At 51.8% G+C, this 23,823-nt stretch overlaps 2 protein-coding genes across 3 annotated transcripts in view; both read right to left on the bottom strand.

The window, feature by feature from the left end:
• LOC126545287 (U-scoloptoxin(11)-Sm5a-like) overlaps positions 1-23,823 on the bottom strand; it is a 211,381-nt gene that overhangs the window by 108,107 nt on the left and 79,451 nt on the right. The gene's annotated exons all lie outside the window — the stretch shown is intronic.
• Positions 2,425-4,591, bottom strand: LOC126545265 (uncharacterized). Its single transcript, XM_050193048.3, has one exon. It carries the CDS (start codon positions 4,529-4,531, stop codon positions 2,675-2,677), a length of 1,857 nt encoding a protein of 618 aa, XP_050049005.2. The 5' UTR covers positions 4,532-4,591; the 3' UTR covers positions 2,425-2,674.

Genomic DNA, 23,823 nt, shown 5'->3' with positions numbered 1-23,823 from the left:
GCTGGACGGCCCATAGTTGTGAGTCCTTGTCTGCTGACTGCAGTGCACTTTGAAGTTCTGGCGGGTAAGTCCTGGAGGTAGCTGCCGTCGGGAACCTGGCACAGTCCCACATGATGTGCCATTGGTCCGCCGGACCCGCTGCACAAACACCGCACAGCCCACTCGGATAGAGCTCTGGGTGAAGCACGTGCAGCATTGCGGGGGCGAGGAGTGACGCGGTCTGTATTTGTCTTAGGATTACGCCCTCCTCCCGACTGAGTGCCGGGTGCGGAGGCGGCATTGTCCGTCGAGCTAAGCGGTAACACTTGGTTACTTCGGCATAACTAGTCAATCTGTCCTTGGTTTCGAACCACCACACGGAACGGTCACTCTCGGGGGCGCGGAAGGTAAGCGCTCGCGCCGCCGAATTGGCCGTCTCGTTGTGGTTCGGTGAGGATGCACACTCGCCGGCGTGCGCCGGGAACCACTTGATACGGACGGTGCTGCCGCGGTCTTGAAGTTGGAGCTTGCCGATGATGGCGGCCGCCGGCGCGCATATTCGCCCCTTGGCAAAGTTGCGCATGGCATTCCTCGAGTCGCTGAGCACGGTGCGACACTCGGCCTCGGTGATCGCCAGAGCGATGGCAACCTCCTCGGCGTCTGTGGCGTTCGTGCACCGCACGCTCGCTGCCGTTGTCTTGGTGCCGGTAGCCGCCGCAACGACCACTGCCGCGAAGCCTTCCCGCTTGTATTCCGCGGCGTCCACGTAGCGGGCGTGGGGGTCTTGGGCGTGTTGCTCGGTGAGGGCCTTGGCCCGCGCCTGCCGCCGTTCTTGGTTGTATTCTGGGTGCATGTTCTTCGGGATGGGGTCCACGTAAATGTGGGCCCGCGCCTCATCTGTGATCTCGCACGGTTGCCGGCTGGGAGCTTGGGGGTTGTATCCCAGGGACGTCAATATACTGCGGCCCGTCTTGGTGGTAGAGAGGCGCTCGAATTGCGTGGTGAGCTGCGCCTCGGCTATTTCTTCTAGGGTGTTATGGACGCCGAGCTGCAAGAGCCGAGCCGTACTCGTGGTCTCCATTAAACCCAGCGCTGTCTTGTAAGCCCGTCTGCCTTGCCAAACCTTGTCTGTTGTCCTTGCCAAACCTTGTCAAGCCTTGCCAAGTCCTTGCCAAACCTTGCCAAACCATAGTCTGTTGTACACCCGACAGCCCGATCTAAAGTCACGGTCGAGAAAGCCTCTCCGAAACCTCGCGTTGGCACCGGCGAAGTCGTTGTTACGGCCATCGGCCGCATCGGCACCGTCTCGACGCCGTCTCATGCGTTCGGCGTCGCGGGCACGCTCTTCTTTCCGGGCAGGTGGATCGGCCCGACGTCGACGGTTGCATCAGGCGGCGCGGGCGCGTTCTTGTTCTCTCACCGCCGCGTAGGCGGCGCGACGGTCACATTCCCGCCGCTGCTGTCGTTCCTAGAACATTCGCTGTTCCTCGAGCGTACGAACCACTCGCAGCCGTCCCATGGCAACGTCGGAGTGAATATGAGCCTCTATCCCCTCATCAGATAGGCAATACGTCACATACGCGTGGTGTCACACAGATGGCCTCTACAACCGCGCTTCGGTGCGAGAGCGTTCGCTGTCCCTTTGTGGTTCCATGTCGGAGCCAACTACGCCACAGACACGTGGTTTCAGACACAGGTGGTAGCCCTACTTCTAATTGCAGCGGTTGAGCCTGTCGAGGTGGCCAAATCGAAACGCAGGAAGCGTCTCGCCGCGCTGACTCGCCCGCGAAAAAATTTGTAAGGGCGTTCTATGCCACTGGTCGGTGCATGTGTCGGTGCCGTAATGGTTTCAAATCGGGCTTCTGTGATTAGAGGTCCTGTATTCAAGTCATGCCGTCAGGCGATTTTCGTATGGCTTCTTTAATTGTTTATAACATTGTTTCGTCGAAAATCGAGTTTACAAAGTTACGAAGGTGTGTGGAGCCAGAAGGACCAAGTTTAGGCATGTACTTCCCACAATTTACATACTAGCTAAACCGCCCCGATTACAGCTCCCGTATAGCGCCATCTAGTTATGATTGTACGAAACTATGGATCAAACAATGCTTCAAGTCGATCGACGGCGTTCAGACTAAGCCAGTTGCGCATTAAGCGATGTCGTCACCGTAGTTTCCGCTGGTTGTCTACAACTGGAAAAAAACGAATGTTGTGGTCATTTTTTTTTTTTTTTTACAAACTTCACAACGTTTGCCGACCTTTGACAGTATCTGCCTTACTGTCATGGCACAAGGGTGACGTATAGTGAACTTCTCGGCCTCTAACCCTTTTGTCATTTCACTGTAGTTCCTAGCGTGTGACTCCACCATAATATATTTTACGCTAGTTAACGGTTACTATTATTGCTCCTTACATTTTCCCTGTGGATTTCAGTCGATTCACCGAACGTTTCACTCAAAACTGTTTTATTTAAACCAATACAAATAAAAGGCATATACATTCTCTTCAATTTTTACATGCATTCTGCCGTACATTTAGTCGAACTCGGAAAGCACCGGTGAAAGAGAAACAACAAAAATGTTAAGTTATGGCAAGGTGGTTCCTCCACGTTCACGAACTCGTTATTACAGACGATTGCTGCGAGTCTTGTTGCAAAGCACCAAGGGGACCCAACGTATAGATATGTCATTGATAAGGCTCACAGATGGGCATATTTAGACTGTCCCAGGAACGGTTTCTGCAGCCCTGTGTAGTCGCAGGTTCGGCACAGCTGCATTTTGTCGGTCGGCAGCACCTCCGTCCGGACGTCTTCGTTCGGCAGACGCGTCCAGATGAGCTCGAAGTGGGGTCCGTCGCGCGCCAGCGAGTGCACGTGCAGCGTGTGGGCGTTGGGGAAAATGCGCTGCAGGAAGTCGAGCAGGCCGGCTCGCTGGTCCGACGATACCTTGCGCACAGCGACGCAGAGGCGGCGCAGACTCGGCGCGGGTTGAAGCTGGTTCAGGAAGCGCAAGTCGTCCGGCAGGCGCTCGCTGTGGAGCGTCAGGCAGCGCAGATGCGAGCACAACTCCTGCAGCGGCGACAGACTTGGGAGATTTCGCAGACACCAGGGGCCAAGGTCGCCCAGCCGCAGCTCGGCAACCGAGCAGTCGAGCAGAAAGTCCAGCGTGTCGACGTTTCGAAGGTCGCACAGCGTTAACCGCTCGAGTGGGCACAGCGCATGCAGCGAGTACAGGCATTCACTTGTGCAAGTCGACTTGTCTCCGCACGCAGTGCAGACACCAGACTTGCGTGATCTGTGGCCGCGGACGTCCAGCACACTCAGCCGAAAAGACGCGTTCACCAGTTGCGGTAAACGCGTGGGCGTGCTCAGCGCGCACGCCGGCAACGAGAGCGATCTAAGGTGAGGAACAATGGCCTGGCTTAACGCTTCGCAGCAGTCGAATTCGCCGACGTGGAAGGACGAGAGGTTCAGTTCCCGGAGCCCAGAACAAGCGGATACAAACTGGCCCAGCGTGACTTCTTCAGGGATTATCTTCGCACGGGGTCCGAGAGCAGTGGCGAGCGTCAGGGCGCGAAGCTCGCACAAGTTACCGTCCCTTGTAGCCATCTGGCGGAGACGCGCCCACGAAAGAGGGTGCTCCAGGCACAGCAGAAGCTGGGTGAGGCCCTCAGTTGTCGGTATTGTGCAGGAGTCGAGCTTGGCGCAAGTGCGTACGCTACCACGCGGCTTCTGAATCACACTCACGTTTCCGTACCTGATGACATCAGCTCGGCAAGCTTTTATGAGGTTGTTGTCGACCGGAGGTGGCTGATCCTGCGCGCTAAATTTAATACGACGAGTACTGCGCACGCGATCCGTAGTATAAGTGAACACTTTCCAGTTCTTGCGTTTGACGTAGGTCTCGAGCGTCAAGCGCAATAGGCGAGACCATTGGCGACTTCTGTTCTGTTCGTGCAAGTGAACGGAGACAATTGATGGACAGCGCTTCAACACGTAAACCAGGAAGTCTGTGAGCGCCTTTGTGGGAGCCACCTCGACGTACATGCGCTGCAGGGATTGCAGCCCAAGGGTCACCTCGTTTCTCTTGAGGTGCTTTAGCAGAAGCTTCGTGTGCGCGCGCCGGTCACGGTAGAGCGACCATTCCAGGCACGTTAGTTTGCTCAGCTCGTTCGCTGCGAGAGCAAGCAGAGTTGATGGAAGAACCTTCGTGTTGATGCAACGAAGTGTGGTCAAGTTGACGCAAAGGCGCAGGCAGTCCCCAATGACGACAGTGTCCAGCTGGACGCAGTTGTTGATGTCCAGTTCGACGATGGCCCATGCTCGAACGGCGTCAACAAATTCGGCGAAGAGCTCCGGAGGATGCGTGAAGTGGAAGCTCGTGAAGTGAAGCACGCCAGGGGTGCGGGCGACGCGCTGAAGGCGTCGACAAACCGCTTCGAGGACTATCAGGTCAGCGGGACTAAGGTAGGTGAACACGCCCGCCAGCACTTGGTCCGGCAGCACGAGCAGCGTGCACTTTTGGTCAGGCTTTCGAGCGCTCGCCAAGCTCGCCATGTCGCTTCTGACAGGAACTCTGCAAGCACTGAGCGAACGCGGGGGGGAGAGCCCCTTTCGTGATGCGCTGCCTCGCGGTGGGCGTGTGCAAACCACGTGCTGACGATAAAGCCACAGATAAATCGGCAGATAGTGCCACTTGGCTTTCACGAGTGTCTCTTCACTGAGCAATCTTTGTCTAATGATTGAAAAATGTAGCACGCTTTTGCACACTTATGCGCACACGCTTGTAAAATTTTTTTAATAATATCGCGCGAGCGTCGACCGCATTGCCCGCATGGCACGTCAGCATCTTATAACGGTGACATCGGCAACAATATGCGCAAGCGCGCAAGGCGCTTTCCAGTGCGAGCATCGTATGTTACGCTGTTCGCATCAGGAAGACACAGGCGCTGCCGGGGCTATCTGCGCAGTCTTGTTTGTGAAAAGCCGGAAAGAAAACAGGTGTAGATTGAGATGTTTCATCTGCGATGCACTGTTAATTCTTATTATTATTATTACTGGAACCCGCGCATGCGCCTGGGAATAAAGGGAAATGAAAGGAAGGGAAATGTATGAGCACGTGCGAGGTACTGCCATAAAAAGAAGCAGAAGGGGTCATTGCAAATACCCGCGCCTGCGTGGCCTGGCTATTCGTGGCGGTGCGCGAAGGGGCCTCGTGGATAACAAAGATGTAGGGCGCGTGCACTTTTGAAGAGAACAGCTAGCAGACGTCATTCGAACTGGAAATTACTTTGCGCGCTGATCTCGCTGCTTCTTGCCGTTGTAAGGAGCTGAGATGTCGTGTGGTCGACTCTCGAGTGGTGTTATTAACAAAAATTGCGAGGGTGTAGAATGAAGGCGCCTGCACTGTCACCATTCATAGGGTGTCCTAGCAGTACCGTGTCTCTGCGTTTATGGTGGTGATATATTCGCAGACGCCGTCATTGTGGTACATGTAACGACCATGCGCACCGTCATGCTTTCGAGCGCACGTGGTAGCTATAGCGCGCATGTCAATACTTCTATTTACCTATATACCGCTGCGTCCGATAATAAAGCGCTTTTGGTGCCTTGCCTCATGTCTGCGCACGGCACACATGCTTTGCGCGCTCGCGATTGTGGACAACTGCAGGGGCCGAGACGTCCAAAAGGCATCATTTTTGTTGCTGCCTTCAATTTTATGAACGTAGTTACATTTATGAGGCTTTTACAGTCAAATAAACCAGGATTAATCAAGGCTGATGGGAAAACAAGCACGCGCAGGCATGGCATAAGTTCTCCCTTGGCCACTTCTGTTCTGTGCGGCTTCTGTAAGGCACAAGCGATGGTTCTGTTGTACAGCGGCCATATTTAACTTTGCGAAGTGTGGGCTTGAAATTCAGTTGTTGACCAACTAGCTGGTTACAGATAGGCTTTACATCGGGCGCCCTTTTCATTACACTCGAAAGCGGAAATTGTCGTGCTCGGCAATTGATGAACTGATTTGAATGGAACTGTTTGCCTTCGAAGGAGCTAAATAACATCTATGCCCGGTTCCACAAGAAATATTGAGTTAATTCTTCATTTAAAAATACCGAAATTCGCATTCTGGCAATTTTGAAAAGCTATTTTTACAATGTCTACGCTTCACAACAGAAGTACAGATATCTGAAATATGTACAAGGCATCGTTCAGCCCACCTAAAGCGCAAAACTGATATATTTGGCCACGTCTATTTAATTTCGCGGAAGCACTCGGTGTGGAGAAAGGTTCACGAAAGCGAAAAAATGTCATTCATACGACTTGCAGCACGAAGCTACAAAGGAAGCCCAAACGCGGTCCTCAGAAAGAAGAAGAAGAAAAAAAAAGAAGCTTCGCACTTGCCTTCATTTTCCGTTCCATGCACTTTTGTAGTACGGGTACCACACACAAAATTCCTGAAAAACTATAAGTACTCAATAGCTCGTATACATATATATTTACAGCCTAAGACGCAAGCTTTATTTGCATTAAGCAAATCCCTTCCCCAGCGTGGAGTACCAGGCTAGAGGCAGTTCACTCAGGCCGACCTCTCCACCTTAAGAAGACGAGTTCTTGACCAGCTGCTATTCTTGCTTCGCTCTGGCTTTTAAATTTTTGCGTACCGATGCCCCCGTGGTGGGTACAGTATCAAAAGCAATGACGGACGTTCCGCCCCCTCTGCCGCCAAGGTTGGGAGCTGGCCTCCAAGCTGCAAGTCGGTCTGCAGTGCCCGACCACCTGAACGTGACCTTGCAGGTCATCGAGCTGCTCTGACGCCAGCGACATGGAAATCGACGTTGGATATACCGAGGCCCCAATTCGCCGGTTGAAGAGGAAACTTCGTAGCACATCAAGCGTGAGTGAGCTTAACTACAATAAGCCGCCCTCACAGCAAGCGTACACAATCGCCTATACATCCCCATCGCTGCTACAGGCAACCTGAATAGGCAAACTCTCACTGCCTATCTCGAGAGGCTGGCTCCAGGGCAAATCTGAGAGGTCCGAATTAATCCCAGAAGAAACATACTTACTGTTGATGTGACTACACGAACCATCCTCAACACATTAAAAGCTGTGACTCAGCTAGGAAATATACTTGTGCGCTCATTCATCGTACGTGGAGGCAGCACCACCGCCGGTGTGATCTACGATATGGATACAGATATTGATGATGGCGATCCACCAACGCTAATCTTCTCAGCTGTCCATATCACAGACATACACCGCTCTGGACGGTCGAGGTGCATAATGCTCATTTTTGAGGGAGACAACTTAAAACACATGTAAAAGTGGGTTATCTGAGGCATCCTGTCCATCCATACGTCCCTAGGCCATTACAGTGCCATAAATGCCAGACAATTGGGCACGTAAGTGCTGTGTGCATGAACAAGAAGACATGTCCCCGCTGTGGTGGTGATCACGATGAGTTGACGTGTGCTGGCTCTGACTTGAAGTGCCCTAACTGCGATGGGCCGCACGAGGCAACATCGAAGGATTGTCCGAAATTATGAATGAATGAATGTATGGTGTTTATTGGCGCAAGGGCCAGGTATGGCCAAAGAGCGCCAGGTCCGTGGTGATGCGTTTGCAATGTAGTTATGAGTTCTATGAGGTTGATGTGACGTGGCTGTAAAGAGGCCTTAAATATAGTCGCTCTTGAGTATGTAAAATCTATCTGTAATAAGATTATGTCGATGACAACTGACGTTTTCTATGACCATTAAAATCCATCGTGAAAGAATGATGCAAAATAGAAAATATGTGAAATGGCAAAATTACCTGGAGCACTACTGCCTCGCCAGAGCCCTTGAAACACAAGGGCCTAGAGGCATGTGCTATATACGAAACAGCTATCACAGCGGCATCCTCTGAAGAGAGGAGACGCTACGAATGTGTGGGGCTAATAACATGCAACACAACTTCTTTCAGAAAACCTAGGACTGCGTTGGTGTCAGAGTGGTTCTGGGTCGAGTAACATTGCAGGATGAAGGGGGATGTGCTGCCGGTATGCTAGGGGAAAATGTTTCTTTCTCTCAGATTTGGCTGCCCGACACTCCGGGAGGACGTGGAGGACGGTCAGCTTCTCCCCACATCTACCACAGGTTGGAGGATCATTTTCAGTGAGTAAAAAGTTATGCGTGCCAAATGTGTGTCCTATTCTGAGACGACAGAATAGGACATCTGTTCGCCGTGATTTTGTTGCGGTGGGCCAAGAACCTAACTATGGCTTTATCACGTGCAGTTTGTTATTTATTTCTTCGTCCCACATGCGTTGCCAGTGGTTCCGTAGTTTCCTTCTTAAGAAAGGCTTCAGGTCTGTGACAGGAACCGAAGCAGTAGCATTAACTGCATGCAATAAAATTGATGGGGTCATCTGGTCCGCTAGAACGTTACCGTCGATGCCCCTATGTCCAGGCACCCAGAATATAATCACATGTTGGTTATATATATATATATATATATATATATATATATATGCTTTACAAAGGACGGAATAGAGTTCATTAATTACCGGATTTTAGTGGTTACAGAATGACATCAAGGCCTTCACAACACTAAGGGAGTCCGTATATATAACTGATTTCTACAGTTTTGATTTCTTTATATGCTTTACAGCCGACAATAGTGCGTAGGCCTCAGCCGTAAAGATGCTAGTTTCCGGATGCAGTACATCGGATTCCGAGAAGGACGGACCGACGGCTGCATAGGACACCCCGTCGTGTGACTTGGATGCGTCTGTGTAAAACTCCGTGCAGGAGTGTTCGTACTGGAGTTCCCGGAAATGCATTTGGATTTCAATCTCTGGAGCATGCTTTGTAACTTGCATGAAAGATATATTGCATTGTATCAGCTGCCACTCCCAAGGAGGTAGCAGCTTGGCTGGATGCTTTAGGCGAAGCTCGAGGAGTGAGACATGCATTTCATCACTAAGCTCCCTCACACGCAGCGAGAAAGGCTGTCTTACGGAGGGACGATTACGAAAGAGTGTAGCATGTGTCATATCGTTAACGGTATTAAAACACGGATGTTGAGGATTAGTGTGGACTTTCAGAAAATATGTTTGGCTGATGTATGTTCTCTGCAGATGAAGTGACCACTCATTTTATTCTACATATAAACTATTATTCTATATTGTAGTGGGTAACATGCATGTGGCGCTGTGCGGACTGCCACCGCTGCGGCGCGAGACCCGAGCTCGGGCTGCTGATGCGAACAGCTAGGACTCGCGATCAAGAGCCACTTGCGATCCCGCATACGAGCTGCAATAAACCCCCTTTCATTTGGTGGAGGTGCGGGGTTTGGCTCCAGCGCTCCGACAGATAATTCAAGAGCAAGTGACCGAAGCTCTTCCACCTCCGTGTCAGCCGGCTCCCGTGGCCGCGCCTCTGACGTATGCTGAAGCCGTTGCACGGGCGCCTCGTCTACAGGGATTCTCTCCTCCGCCTTCAGCGCCTCGCCCGCCGGTGTTCTCTCCTCCGCCTTCGCCTCGCCAGCCGGTGGATCCCTTTTTCAGTGCACAGCAGCGGGGGCCACATCCTTGGCGCACTGCTGACAACCGCCCAATATGCTATGCCTGCGGTACCCCGGGTCATGTTGTGCGCTTCTGCCGTCGGCGCTTGCCGGCCTTCGTGGGCACCCCGCGACGACCCAGCTCCGACTTCCGACCTTTCCGTATGCCTCAGCGACCACCACCGGAAGTCTACGCTGCTGATGACATACCGGCACCGCAGTCACAGCTCTACGGCACTCGTCGCTCGCCTTCCCCTCGTCGGCGCTCACTCTCACCCATGCGTCGTAGACCCAGTGCCAGTACTACTGAGGCGGAAAACTGATTTCCGCAGTTCCTGAGGCACGAACTGCGTCATCGTCGGAACATCAAAGTCCTCGTTTTCCCCCCGCTAACGTTATTGAAGTGTCCGTTGATGGAATCAAATGCCTTGCGCTCGTCGATACAGGTGCTGCTGTATCCGTGATTAGTGAGAAGCTTTGTCGTGCATTGCGGAAAGTGACCATGAAACCTTCGGTTCCATTGCTTAGAACAGCCAGTGCACAAGTTCAGCCAGTCGCTATGTGCACTGCCAGGGTGCTGATTCGAGACATATTGTATTCCATTGATTTCTTTGTGCTAACTTGTTGCTCCCACGATGTCATTCTCGGTTGGGATTTTCTGTCGCGCCATCATGCCGTCATTGACTGTGCACGTGCTGAGGTTCAGTTCTCCGTTCTGTGCGATTTGCCATGTCACGACTTTCAAGTTCAGGATCTTAGCAGGATCTGTGTAGCTTCGGATACTGACCTTCCTCCTCACAGTGCTGTATTTGTCCCTCTTTCATGTGCATCGCTTGCCGAAGCGACGGTCATGTTTACACCCGCTGCCGTCTTCATTCGCCGCCAACCTATATTGTTGCCTTTCGCCCTTCTCACGGTTCACCATGGTGCTGCAGAAATACTGATTTCAAACCCAAATTCATACACTTTGGCTTTGCACTGTGGCGAGACTATTGGTACCGTCGAGTCTGTCGACGCTGACGCTATTGTGCATTTCCCTGTGGCCGACGACGTAGATACTGCCAACGTAGCAGCACTGACACCCCATGTGCCATCTAACCGAGTACCACCGGATGTTTTTTGTCGCTCCATTGCGGATGACCTCGAGCCGACACAACGTGAGCGACTAATTACTCTTCTAAATGATTTTCACGCCTCTTTTGATTGGAAGCAAGCATCATTAGGCCGCACAAGTACCGTCTCTCACCACATTGATACGGGACATCACGCACCATTACGCCAGCGTCCGTACCGCGTGTCATCCACCGAGCGTCGTGTCATCGCCGAGCAAGTTGAAGACATGCTTGACCGTGGTGTTATCAAGCCATCCTGCAGCCCTTGGTCATCGCCCGTAGTACTCATTAAGAAAAAAGATGGCTCGATTCGTTTCTGTGTGGACTATCGACGCCTCAACAAGATTACACGAAAAGATGTCTATCCTCTACCGTGCATAGATGACGCCATGGATTGTCTACATGGTGCTGAATTCTTTTCTTCTTTGGACTTGCGATCGGGCTATTGGCAAGTGCCAGTGGATGAATCCGACCGCTCGAAAACAGCTTTCATTACGCCTGATGGCCTGTATGAGTTTACAGTAATGCCATTCGGCCTCTGCAATGCGCCCGCGACATTCGAAAGAATGATGGACAATATTCTGCGAGGCCTCAAATGGAAGACGTGCCTGTGTTATTTAGACGACGTGGTAGTTTTCTCCCCTGATTTCACCACTCACCTCTCTCGTCTACGCGAAGTCCTTATTTGCCTTGCCACCGCCGGCCTTCAACTTAACTTGAAAAAGTGCCGCTTCGGCGCCCGCCAGCTGACCATACTTGGCCATGTCGTTTCCAAAGACGGCGTCCTTCCCGACCCTGCCAAACTTCGCGCTGTCGCCGAATTTCCGCGGCCGACTACACTGAAAAAGCTCCGAAGTTTTATCGGCCTTTGCTCTTATTTTCGACGCTTTGTGCGCAATTTTGCCTGCATCATCGCTCCCCTGACGAAGCTCCTGGCTGGCCCCGGTGACCTTCGCCATTGGACTCCGGCATGTGACCAAGCCTTCACCACTTTGCGTCGTCTGCTTACCTCACCGCCTGTTCTACGCCACTATGACCCGACTGCACCGACCGAAGTTCATACGGACGCCAGTGGCGTTGGTCTTGGAGCCGTCCTTGCGCAACGCAAGCCTGGCTTTCCGGAATATGTGGTTGCGTATGCGAGTCGTGCCCTCACGAAGGCAGAAACCAATTATTCTGTCACAGAGAAAGAATGCTTGGCTATAGTTTGGGCGTTAAACAAATTTCGCCCTTACTTGTATGGCCATCCGTTCGATGTTGTGACAGACCACCACGCGTCTGCTGGCTTGCGTCACTGAAAGACACGTCAGGTCGTCTATGACGTTGGGCTCTTCGGCTCCAAGAATTTGACATTCGCGTCATCTATCGATCCGGGCGCCAACATTCTGATGCCGATGCACTCTCCCGATCGCCCATGCGATCCGACGAAACGCCACCCTCACCCATAGAGTGCCCGGTTGCTACGCTTGCTGTTACCGACATGCCGTCTGAACAGAGGAAAGATCCGTGGATTGTGTCTCTCGTTGACATTCTTCACAGTTCTTGGACGGCTACATGCCCTCGAGCCCTTCGTCGCCAAGCCACCCATTTCGTGCTACGGGACGCCATCTTGTACCGCCGAAACTATCAGCCGGACGGTCGCAAATGGCTGCTAGTCATCCCTCGCCATTTGCGCTCCGACATATGCACGTATTTCCACGCCGACCCACAACAAGCTCATGCTGGCGTCCTGAAAACCTACGAGCGGCTCCGCCAGCGCTACTACTGGCGTGGCATGTATTCTTATGTCCGCAAATACATTCGGTCATGTGTAGCCTGTCAGCGACGCAAGACATCTCCTCATACGACAGGCCCTCTGCAACCTTTACCGTGTCCTGCACGTCCTTTTGATCGGATTGGCATTGACCTTTATGGGCCTCTTCCATCCACTGCTAAAGGAAATCGTTGGATAATTGTCGCAGTAGACCACCTCACAAGATATGCCGAAACTGCTGCACTTGCTTCGGCTGCTGCTCGCGACGTCGCCGCATTCATGTTACGGCATTTCATCTTACGGCATGGCGCACCGCGAGAACTGCTCAGCGATCGAGGCCGTGTCTTCTTGTCCGAAGTTATTAATGAGCTACTCGCCGCTTGCCGCACTATTCACCGCACCACTACGGCGTATCACCCACAGACTAACGGTCTAACGGAACGGTTCAACCGCACTCTTGGTGACATGCTCACCATGTATGTTGCGTCTGATCATTCCAATTGGGACGATGTCCTCCCTTTTGTGACGTACGCGTATAACACCGCCGTTCAGGCTACCACAGGCTTCTCCCCATTTTTCCTTCTTTATGGACGTGAACCATCCACTACCCTCGACACCATGCTACCATATCATCCGGATGCCTCTGAATTCACCCCTCTTTCCGAAGTTGCTCGCCATGCTGAAGAGTGCCGCCAACTGGCTCGCTCGTTCACGTCGGATACCCAAGGAATCCACAAAGATCGCCACGACAACGGGCAGCCCACACAGTCCTTCGCCGTGGACTCTCACGTCTGGCTTCAGCTGCCCTTCCAATCTCCAGGCCTTAGCCCAAAGCTTGCTCCGAAATATCAGGGTCCGTACCGGATCGTCGCGTGTACATCGCCGGTGAATTATGTGGTCGAACCGGTGACGCCATCTTCGGACAAACGCCGCCGTGGCCGCGAGACGGTTCACATCAGCCGCCTGAAGCCGTACCACGACCCCCTTATCGTGTCATCACCTTAGGTTGCCAGGATGGCTCTTCTTCACCGCGGGGGCAATTGTAGTGGGTAACATGCATGTGGCGCTGTGCGGACTGCCACCGCTGCGGCGCGAGACCCGAGCTCGGGCTGCTGATGCGAACAGCTAGGACTCGCGATCAAGAGCCACTTGCGATCCCGCATACGAGCTGCAATAAACCCCCTTTCAATATATATATATATATATTTATAAACTATATAAATATTCTACATCAGTGGATAGTCAGCTATCTTCAAGAGAGAACGACATTCATTACTACTCTAGACGGTGAAACAAGGAACCATCCCGTCTATCGTGGGGTGCCTCAAGGAGGTGTACTGAGTCTTACTTTATTTAATGTCGTTCTCGTTGGACTCGTCAAAGAACTCGCAGGCACAATCTCGGTCTCTGTGTACGCAGATGACATCTGTATATGGGCCACGAGCTTAACGCACTTGCAAGTGCAAACGAAGCTGCAGCGTGTGGTGCCAATAACGTCGACATACCTGAACAGTCGAGGACTGCAGCTCTCACTGACAAAAAGTGTAACCATGGCATTTACACGAAAGTCAATGGCCTGCTACCCCATTATGATTAATGGGCAGATTATACCTTCGTCAACCCACCACAAATTTCTCAGAGTCATCATCGACCGTGACTTATCTTGCTCGAAGCACATCTCTGCATTAACACAAAAAAAAAAAAAAAAATCTAGACAGCTTTACTCAAATCATTCGACATATGTCTGGAACATCTATCTGGGGGGCACAGCACCGATACTACGATGGAGCACTCACCATTGCTGTTATTCCAGGTGACCCTTTTCCTTGGCGTGCCTGCGGATTTCTTGAGCACCGAACCATGCTGCACAAGTATCTACAGCCCCGCAGATGGGCAAGGGTGCTGCTTTTAGATGGCAGCAATACCTTCACCTGGCCACTCGGATCATCAACCCGTGACGCCACTATCAGCAAACTGAGCGCGCCATATAAACCACTCTCCGGCGATCTTGCGCCGGGGCACAGCACCGATACTACGATGGAGCACGCACCATTGCTGTTATTCCAGCTTGGTTATTTAGACCACTCTTACTGCTATGTCAGGAGTGACAATCGCTTCCTTATTATGGTGCTGTGTCCGGGTAGATGGTCACTTGTAGTTACCACTTGTAAAAAGATTGTCGCAGCGTTTGTTGGTGATACGCTTTTGCTGCTCTCCGGCGATATTGAGTCAAATCCTGGTCCAGACACTGACTCGGTGCTGGCGACTGTCCTAGCGACCGTTCAAAGAATCGAATCAGGCTAAGATGACATTCAAAAAGATCTTCACGCCTTAAAGAACTGGCAAGCATCTGTGGACGTAGAACTACGACAGTTGGCAGCCCGACTTTGCGTACTAGAGGTCGACACCGAGGCAATAAAACAGAGCCTATATAATTCATCTGTTGGGTCACCCGAGTCTGCTCTTTGCATGAGTAACAAACTTAAAACTATCGAAACGCGCTGTGATGATACCGAGAACCGACTTCGGCGCTCAAATTTAGTCTTTTTCGGTATACCAGACGTACATGACGAAAGCTGATCCTTTGCGGAAAAGAAAGTAATAGAATTTTGCTCACAGATCCTTGGCATAAGTGTGGAAACATCCTTGGAAAGAGCCTTGGAAAATAGAATGCTGGCAAGTGCAGACCAATTATCACTAAATTCACACATTTCAAGGACAAACAGCGCATCTTAGAAAATGGGTTCGAGCTAAAGGGCAGCTGATTCGCAGTACGCGAAGATTAGTCCCTGCAGACGCGAGTAGCTAGGAAAAACTCGCGTGATTTCTCGAAATCAAAAAAACATGTCATACAAGTTAAATGTTGATAAACTGCGAACTGATAATATCATATACGTTTACGACGCCATATCATGAGCAGTTGTTCAGTCAATGCGATAGCTCACACGGGAACAGACGGCAAATATTACCGTTTTTTCGCAACCACAGCGCCAGAACGATGAGCCGTCGCAGTTATCTCTAGCATATACTAACATAAGCAGCATTCTGAAAAAACGTGTCGAACTTAAATCCTACCTGGAAAACTGCAAACGCCACATACTAACTATGACGGAAACTTGCCTCAATTTTGGTATTTCAGATAATAAGATTTTTCCCGACACTAACGCTCACGCTATCTACCGCAAAGATCGCGAAGGTGAAAAAGGAGGTGGTGTTTTAATCGCCGTTAAAGATCCCATACCATCATTTGTTGTAGACATTCCCAGCCAATTGGAGATTATATGGGTCTGCATCAGATCATCATTTACTAATTCTGGTGTATGTTCCAGACCACCAGAGAGCTCTCCTTCCTTCATTTCCGATCAGCGCGGCATTCTCGACATTATTTCAGCGAAATTTCCTAAAGCAAATATATTCTTAACAGGTGATCTTTAGCTACCCTGACATTTACTGGTCCTCTTTAACTTCCACCTCTCGCTCCTCTAATGAATTCATTAAACTCAACCTCCATTTTTCATTAGTACAGTTAGTCGACCAACCTACCCGAGGAACTAACACTCTCGATCTTGTTCTCGCGTCAAATCCATAGGTTACTAGCGCCGTTACTGCCATTGATGGATTCAGTGATCACAAAATCTTGAACCTAACTATTAGCACCCCATCACACTCATCACACTGTCATTAACTCTAGTTTTGAGACGTTCTGCGATACATTCATTCCTACTGTTTCCTCCCGTACTGTCGACGAAAACTGCATGATTTTCAAACACAAGTTATTGACATTATTGCATACACATATACCTTTAATTTCATTCCGACTTAACCTATCAAAACCGTGCTATCATAGATCTCTGCGAACTTTACAAAATAAAAAGAAATGCTTGTTCAAGATAGCTAAACGACCAAACACTCCTGCATCTTGGTTAAAACAAAAATCCTGCAAAACCACATATTGTCATGCTGTTCGTAAAGCTAAGCATAAGTTTTTTTCGCATGACTTACAGTCCTTAATGACTAACAATCGCAAAAAAATTCTGGCGTACCATTTCCCCGGCTTCCTCTCCGACTACCTTAGCTCTAAAGGATGAAACCGGTAATTTGATTCAAGAAGAAAAATGCGCCCGATGTTTTAAACAAGTACTTTACATTCGTATTTTCGAAGGAATTGATTAATTTAATTTATTTAATTATGGTGTTTTACGTGCCAAAACCCACCTACAGGTACCTGGTATTAACTACAAGCCACCTACAGGTACCTTGGTATTAACTTCACTTCTAATCTTTCTTCGTCAACACACATTGAAAAAATTACTGCCACGGCATCACACACACTAGGATACTTGAAACGTAATCTTCATGCGGCACCTTCCATAACACGGAAACTAGCATACCAGACATTTGTTCGTCCACAACTCGGATATGCATCATCCATCTGGTCACCTCACCAAGTCTATCTAATCAACTTACTGGAATCTGTGCAAAACCGCGATGGACATTTCATTGTTCGAAACTATAACCGACATTCCAGTGTGACTAGCATGGAGACTTCATTATCGCTATCATCCTTGGAATCACGTAGGAAGACAGCCGCTCTCTGTTTATTGCATAAAATAGTCTACAGCGCGCACGCAAATACCTTGCCACTATCAAAACCACATCGCATATCTCGCAGGCTTCATAATCAACAAAGTCTAACTCGTCTTTTCGGCCGCACCCAATCCTTTAGCGCATCTACGCTTCCACGTGCAATTCGTCTATGGAATGACCTCCCTGATGATGTCTGTATTCATGACCATATGGCATTTAGAAATAAAATACTAACCATCTATGACTCTTTCTGCTAACCACATGATGACTTGAAATCATGTTCATAGATTTTAAAGGGATATCATGTAGGTCCACTCAATTTTGTATAAAACCTACTAGGTATACTATTATTACAATGTTACACCATATCTACTACATTTTACCATTGTATAATACCTGGTTCTTAGAATTTCTTATGTTTGTTTTCGTGTTCTTGTTAAAAATTATTGTCTAGTCCCCCTCACATAATAATCCTACATGGAGCCTGTGAGGTAATTGTAAATAAAAATAAATAAGAAATCGTGGGGTACCACCCAAATAATCTTTTCTGCAGCTCTTCCAGGCACTTTTTGTTGGCTACCTCCGCTACAGTGGGCCTGTACTTTCTCGGGTTAGTACAACTGCTGTACGCACACTTGAAAGTGCTCAGGCTCGCGCACTGAGAATTTGTGTAGGACTACCACGATTTGCGTCTACTTGGGGCACTATTGCAGAGGCACGCGCGTGCCCAGCTAGAGTTTATCTGCAACATGAGCCATTGCGAATGTATCTAAGGCTACTGACTAGAACAGGAATCATCCACTGACGAACGTCACAAGCATACGGCCTGTCGCCGCCTACTCAGAAGCCGTGTTGTCGCAGCAAGACTTATTGCCGTCGGACTTCGCACCGCGTGACATACCAGAAGTACCCTCTGGACAATGGCAAAGCCAATAGTAAGACTCTCGATCCCCGTAATAACGAAGAAGTCAAAAATGCCTCTTGCTGGGCTCAAGCATTTCGCGCTATTCTACACAGCTTACATGTATAGATATACCGAACGTGTTTTTGCAGATCGTTCTGTGACACAGACCCCTGCCGCGGCGGCTTACACGGTACCTGGAATGGGGATCGCACAATGGTTCAAGATAGGACACAAAACGTCGTCTACAGCAGCTGAGTTGACCGAAGTTCGAGAAGTGATTCGCTACATACTGCAACAAAGCCTCGAGAAGTGGACAGTGTTCTGTGACTCCTCGAAGAAGAAGCGCTCGTCCCTAGCCACAGATCGGCTCCGTGAGTGCTAGCCAATTACGCAGTGCTAATTACCTCGAACCAAAGTTTTGCTTGCACCAATGTGTCCGTGAAGGCCAGCGGCATCGACCGATACCAGCTGACCCCGGAGGTGCGTTTTTCTTTGCCACATTTCGTGACTACTTCAACTGCCGCCGTGCGAAGGATTGCTAGGCTTAGGCGCGTTCCGCGGACGCTATGCCCAACACCGTCGCGCCGACAGCGGCCTGCCGTACATCTCGGCGGCTGCCGCTCGTCAGCTCCGAGATGGAGGCGCCCTCTCAAACAACAATGATCGTGGATAATCACATGTGTGTTCAAGTTCACGGAAAAGAGATATCACCCGAGGAATACCACAGCGACGCCGGATGGACGCTCGCGGGGGAACGCATGTCGAGGCTGCGCCAGCGGACCCCCGCCAGCGGCAAGCCCGACGGACCCGGCGGGAGTCAAACAAGCACGAGGTCGAAATTCTACAAGAACGTCAGAACCTCGGCCATCAAGGCAGCACGCATGCCAGCCATGCCACTGGAAGAAAGCAAGATAGTTTTCAGACCCAGAGGGGGACTGGACATAGTCAAGACCGGCACCACCACCGTCGCTGCGGCCATACTCGCTGCGGCCAAGATCACGAGCGAGGAAAGCGCCACGGACACCATCTGGCCCAACACGCAACAGAACATCATCGTCGTCAGTACACCGAACGAAGACAACGCAGCAAGGTACGCTAAAATCCAGGAAATATATATTCAAGGCAAACCCTGCGAGGTCAGCGCATATCGCACGGCACCTCACGACACCGTAAACGGCGTCATCAGAGGCATCCCTATCGACGCGAGCGCCGATGAGCTAGATAAAAACATCGTCATCGAAAGGAACCCGCTAGCAGTGGGCGCAAAAAGGATTGGAAGCACGACCACTGCGATCGTGGTGTTCCAGGGACCCAAGGTACCGAACTTCAGTCACCCTGATACCGTGCCGCCTTTACGGGAAATAGATCGACGTTTGCCAGCAGTGCGGCCGAGTGGGACACTGCAAGGACGTGTGCACGACCCTCACAATCAAGACGTGTCGGGCCTGCGGACTCGCGAACCCTACAGAAGACCATCGCTGTACCCCAACATGTAAGTTGTGCGGGGACGAACACCCGACCGGAGACCGAACGTTCAAGGCGAAATACAAGATCCCCTACGTAGTGCCCAAGCGACAATGGGAGCGCCGACAGGCCGAACGCCAGCTGCTGTCGGAGAGCGATTTCCCGCCACTCGACAAGCCGCCAGATGCGGGAAAGTCAAGGACCCCACCGGAAAACCGCGCGCCTAAATCCAGAGACAGCAGCTGCTGCGAGAGAAGCCTCAGCAGGAAAACGTCACCATCACGTGAGAGAGTGAGCTGGGCCGACGCAGCGAAAGGAAACAATATAAGGAACGCGCACAAAATCACCGAAGCCACGAAGAAAGAAGATAATAACAAGGTGCGGGAGGCAAATGAAATCCTAAGACAAGAAAACGCGGCGTTGCGAGCGACCATCAACAACCTCACGAGAGAGATTGCCGAGATCCGACAGTTGCTGCTATGCAACAACGAGCCTCTACAGTGACCCACGCCAAGCACAAGCAAGACCGAGGAAACGACAACGAACATCCTGGAGAAAGCCATAGAGGAACCAGCACCGAAGAAGCGAGCCATCGAGGCCACGCGTACGCAAACAGAAAACGATCGCATCGACAGCCTCGAAGCAAAATTCGAAGCGACATTCACCAAACTCGAACAGCTAATCACGGCGAACATCGCAGCAGTGACAGCATTGAAACAAACAATGGACACCTACCAAGCCGAGAACACGAACAGATTCGCCTACATCGAAAGGACCCTACAGCCGATGGTAAGCCACCCGACGTTTGCGCCCCTCTTCGCGCAACATCCACCCAACCAGGGAGCGCCTTACACGCCAACGCAATCATGGCCGCCAACGCAACACCAGCAGCAGCAGCAGGTGTAACCGCGTAGCAGTGGAACTGTCGCGGCTTCGGAAGGAAGAAGGCAGTCATCCAACAACACATCGTACATGCCGCGCGCAAGCCGGACGTTATACTACTACAAGAAACACTAACCGACGCACCGTCCCTCCCCGGGTACAGAGTGCATAAGGGACCGCCCGACGGGAGAGGCGTGTGCACCCTGGTCAGGAAGGGACTCACGTTCGTCGAACACGAGCTGCAAAGCAATATCAAGATCGAGCACACACTCACCGACATCATTCCGGGCAAGAAGAGAAAAGGAAGCATATTTCTGCTCAACGTATACAGCAACCCATCGCAGAGAAAACAGAGATTCAAAACATTACTGCACAGAGCCAGCACCGCAGCGGGCCGCAACACGCTGATAGCGTGCGAAGACTTCAACGCGATGAACCCTGCCTGGGGCTACAACAAGTACACAGCAAAGGGCCGCGACCTGTACCAAGACGCCATGGAACTCGACTTCACCCTCATCACGGACCCGACACATCCGACGAGAATCGGTAACTCCGTGTCCCGGGACACCACTCCGGACCTCACGTTCGTCAAGAACGACATCCGGGGCGCGATCACCTGGAGAAACACGGGGACTGACCTAGGCAGCGACCACATCATCGTGGAAATCGGTATACCGGAACACAACGACACCAGCATCAAAACACACAGATGGATAGACTGGGATGCCTTTCGAGACGCCAGAAGCCAGAAGAGCGACGGTGACGACGAGATCGAAGACATCGACTCGTGGACGGCCGAAATCACCAAGAGCGTACGCGACGCGACCAAAGAAATTGAAACGGGCGCGGAGATCGACAAAGTAGACAGCCGGCATGCGCATCTCATCGAAGCCAAGCAGTCGATACTCAATCGCTGGAAGAAAGAACGGCTTAACCGCAGACTCAGAAAGAAGGTGGCGGAGCTGAACCGAACGATCGAGGATCACTGCCGCGCTCTCTGCACGCAACAGTGGAACGAGATCTGCAACGCGGCAGACGGGCAGATGCACAGCGGGAAGACGTGGAACCTGCTGCGGCACCTACTCGACGAAACCAAGACCAAGTCGCACCAAAGGGACAGACTCGCCAGGCTTATACATCGGGCGGTCTCAGCACACGGCGTCGACGAAGTCACCAGGCGCATTAACGACAAATACCTGCCGACTACACTCACCGAACAACACGCACCGTACAGCGGCCTGCCTAACGCGAAGCTCGATCGTGACATCGATGTCGAGGAGGTACGCGCGGCCCTGCACGACCTCAACAGCCGGTCGGCAGCCGGCCTGGACCTCGTCACGAACAAGGCGCTCAAGAACCTCGACGACGGCTCGATTGAAAACCTCGCAAAGTACTTCAACAAGTGCTGGAGAGCGGGCGCGCTGCCAAAGCTGTGGAAGACAGCCAAGACCATCCTGTTCCCCAAGCCGGAGAAGCCGCCGGACACGGATAACCTCCGGCCCATCTCGCTCACGTCCTGCGTGGGCAAGGTGCTGGAGCACGTCCTGCTCAACAGGTGGCAAGACTACCTGGAAGGAGAAGGGCTGTACCCGGCCACTTTGATCGGCTTCGGACAGCACCTCAGCACGCAGGTCGCGATGCTGCAGCTCAAACACCAAATCATCGATAATGGCGGCAGCGCCCGTGACAACAAAGCAATCCTAGGGCTCGACCTGCAGAGCGCCTTCGATAAGGTGAAACACTCGGCGATTCTGTCCCAAGTCTCCAAGCTCAACATGGGCGAAAGATCCTACAACTACATCAAGGGCTTTCTCACAGACAGGACCGTCGAGCTACGAGCAGGCGACCTACAGACGCAAGAGAAGCTCGGGAGCACCGCCACACCGCAGGTATCGGTCATTTCGCCGATACTGTTCAACCTGGTAATGATCGGAGTGACCGAAAAGCTCGGGGACATCGAAGACGTCAGGCACACCATCTATGCGGACGATATCACGCTGTAGGTGACCGGTGGCAGCGACGCCCACATCGAGGGCGCGCTGCAAGTCGCCGTCGACGCAATAGAAGACCAGCTGGAAGGCAGCGGACTGAGATGTTCGCCGAGCAAATCGGAGCTTCTCATACTCCTACCTACCAAAAACAGCAGAGGCAAGACCAGACAACGCGAAAACGAATAAATCAGAATCGTAACCAAATCCGGCAACGTGATCCCCAAGGTCGACAAAATTAGGATCCTAGGCATGGTCATCGAAAAGCACGGAAGAAACGGCAAAACCATCACCCGTCTCAATGCAAAAGTTGCCAACGTGATTCGACTCCTCAAACGAGTCGCTTCCCTAAAGACTGGCATGAGAGAAGAGAGCCTAATTAGGCTCGTCCAATCCTTTGTCATCAGCCACGTCGCGTACGTTGCAGCCTACCACAGATGGCTGCAACACGAACGTAACAAACTCAAGGTGCTCATCAGAAGAGCGTACAAGACGGCGCTGGGCCTGTTCGAGTCCACGAGCACGACCCGCTTGTTACAAATCGGGATACACAATACGCTCGAAGAAATAGCCGAAGCGCAACGGACCTCTCAACTGGAGCGGCTGTCCATGACCAAAGCCGAGAGGAAGATACTGGACGATCTGGGAATTGGACGCTCGAACGAGGTGGAGATGAAGCTCCCCGTCCCCGAAGAGGTCCGACGCCAGACCAGAATCGACCCCATACCGAAGAACATTAATCCCGAGTTCAAATAAGGGAAGAAGAGCGGCGAGGGCCAAGGCTCTGATCGACCAGCATGACAACGACGAACACGCGCGGTACGTGGACGCGACCGAATACCAACGAAACGCCTTCGCAGCGGTCGTCATAGAGGCGTCAACCGGCGCCACAAGGACGGCAGCGAGCGTGAGAAGCGCCGGAGCGGAACAAGCGGAGGAGGTAGCCATCGCCCTGGCCATCGCCGACGCAGACTGCCACACGGTGCTGAGTGACTCGAGACAGGCGGTGCGAAACTTTGCCATAGGCCAAATCTGCAGGGAAGCTGAGCGAGTACTGCGAGTGGTCAAACTACAAGAACGAAAAGTACGACTCAAGTGGTTCCCGGCGCATGCGGGCGACGCATCGGAACCCAATGAGAACCACAATAAGACGAAACACGCAGCGACGCGAGAGCTAACCAACCGCGCCCCGGCGACAGACCGTCCGACATGGTTCGGAACCAAGGACCGCATGACGGATTACAATGAAATAACGAAGGGCTACCGCCTGGCTCGCAGGACTCTCCCACCTCCGCACCCGAGGCTAAGTCGAGCGGAGGCGATAGTACTGAGACAGCTCCAGACCGGATCGCTACCGAGCCCGAGACTGATGAATCGCATGTACCCCGAGACATATCCGACCGATAAGTGCAGAGTCTGCCGGAGGGAGGCCGCAGATTACACGCACGTCTTGTGGGACTGCGTTAAAAATCCAGAAGATGCAAAATCAAGAACGCTCCCACCGCGGCTAGAGGCAGCCGCGAAGATCTACGACCGAGACGAACAGCTTTGGGCCGCCCAGCAGGTCTTCGAGGCGCTCGAAAGGCAGGGACCCAGCGAGCCCGCAACGC

Source organism: Dermacentor andersoni, chromosome 1 (genome assembly GCF_023375885.2).
Source record: "Dermacentor andersoni chromosome 1, qqDerAnde1_hic_scaffold, whole genome shotgun sequence".
NCBI classification, from domain to species: domain Eukaryota; kingdom Metazoa; phylum Arthropoda; class Arachnida; order Ixodida; family Ixodidae; genus Dermacentor; species Dermacentor andersoni.
This window is presented reverse-complemented; position numbering and strand designations above follow the sequence as displayed.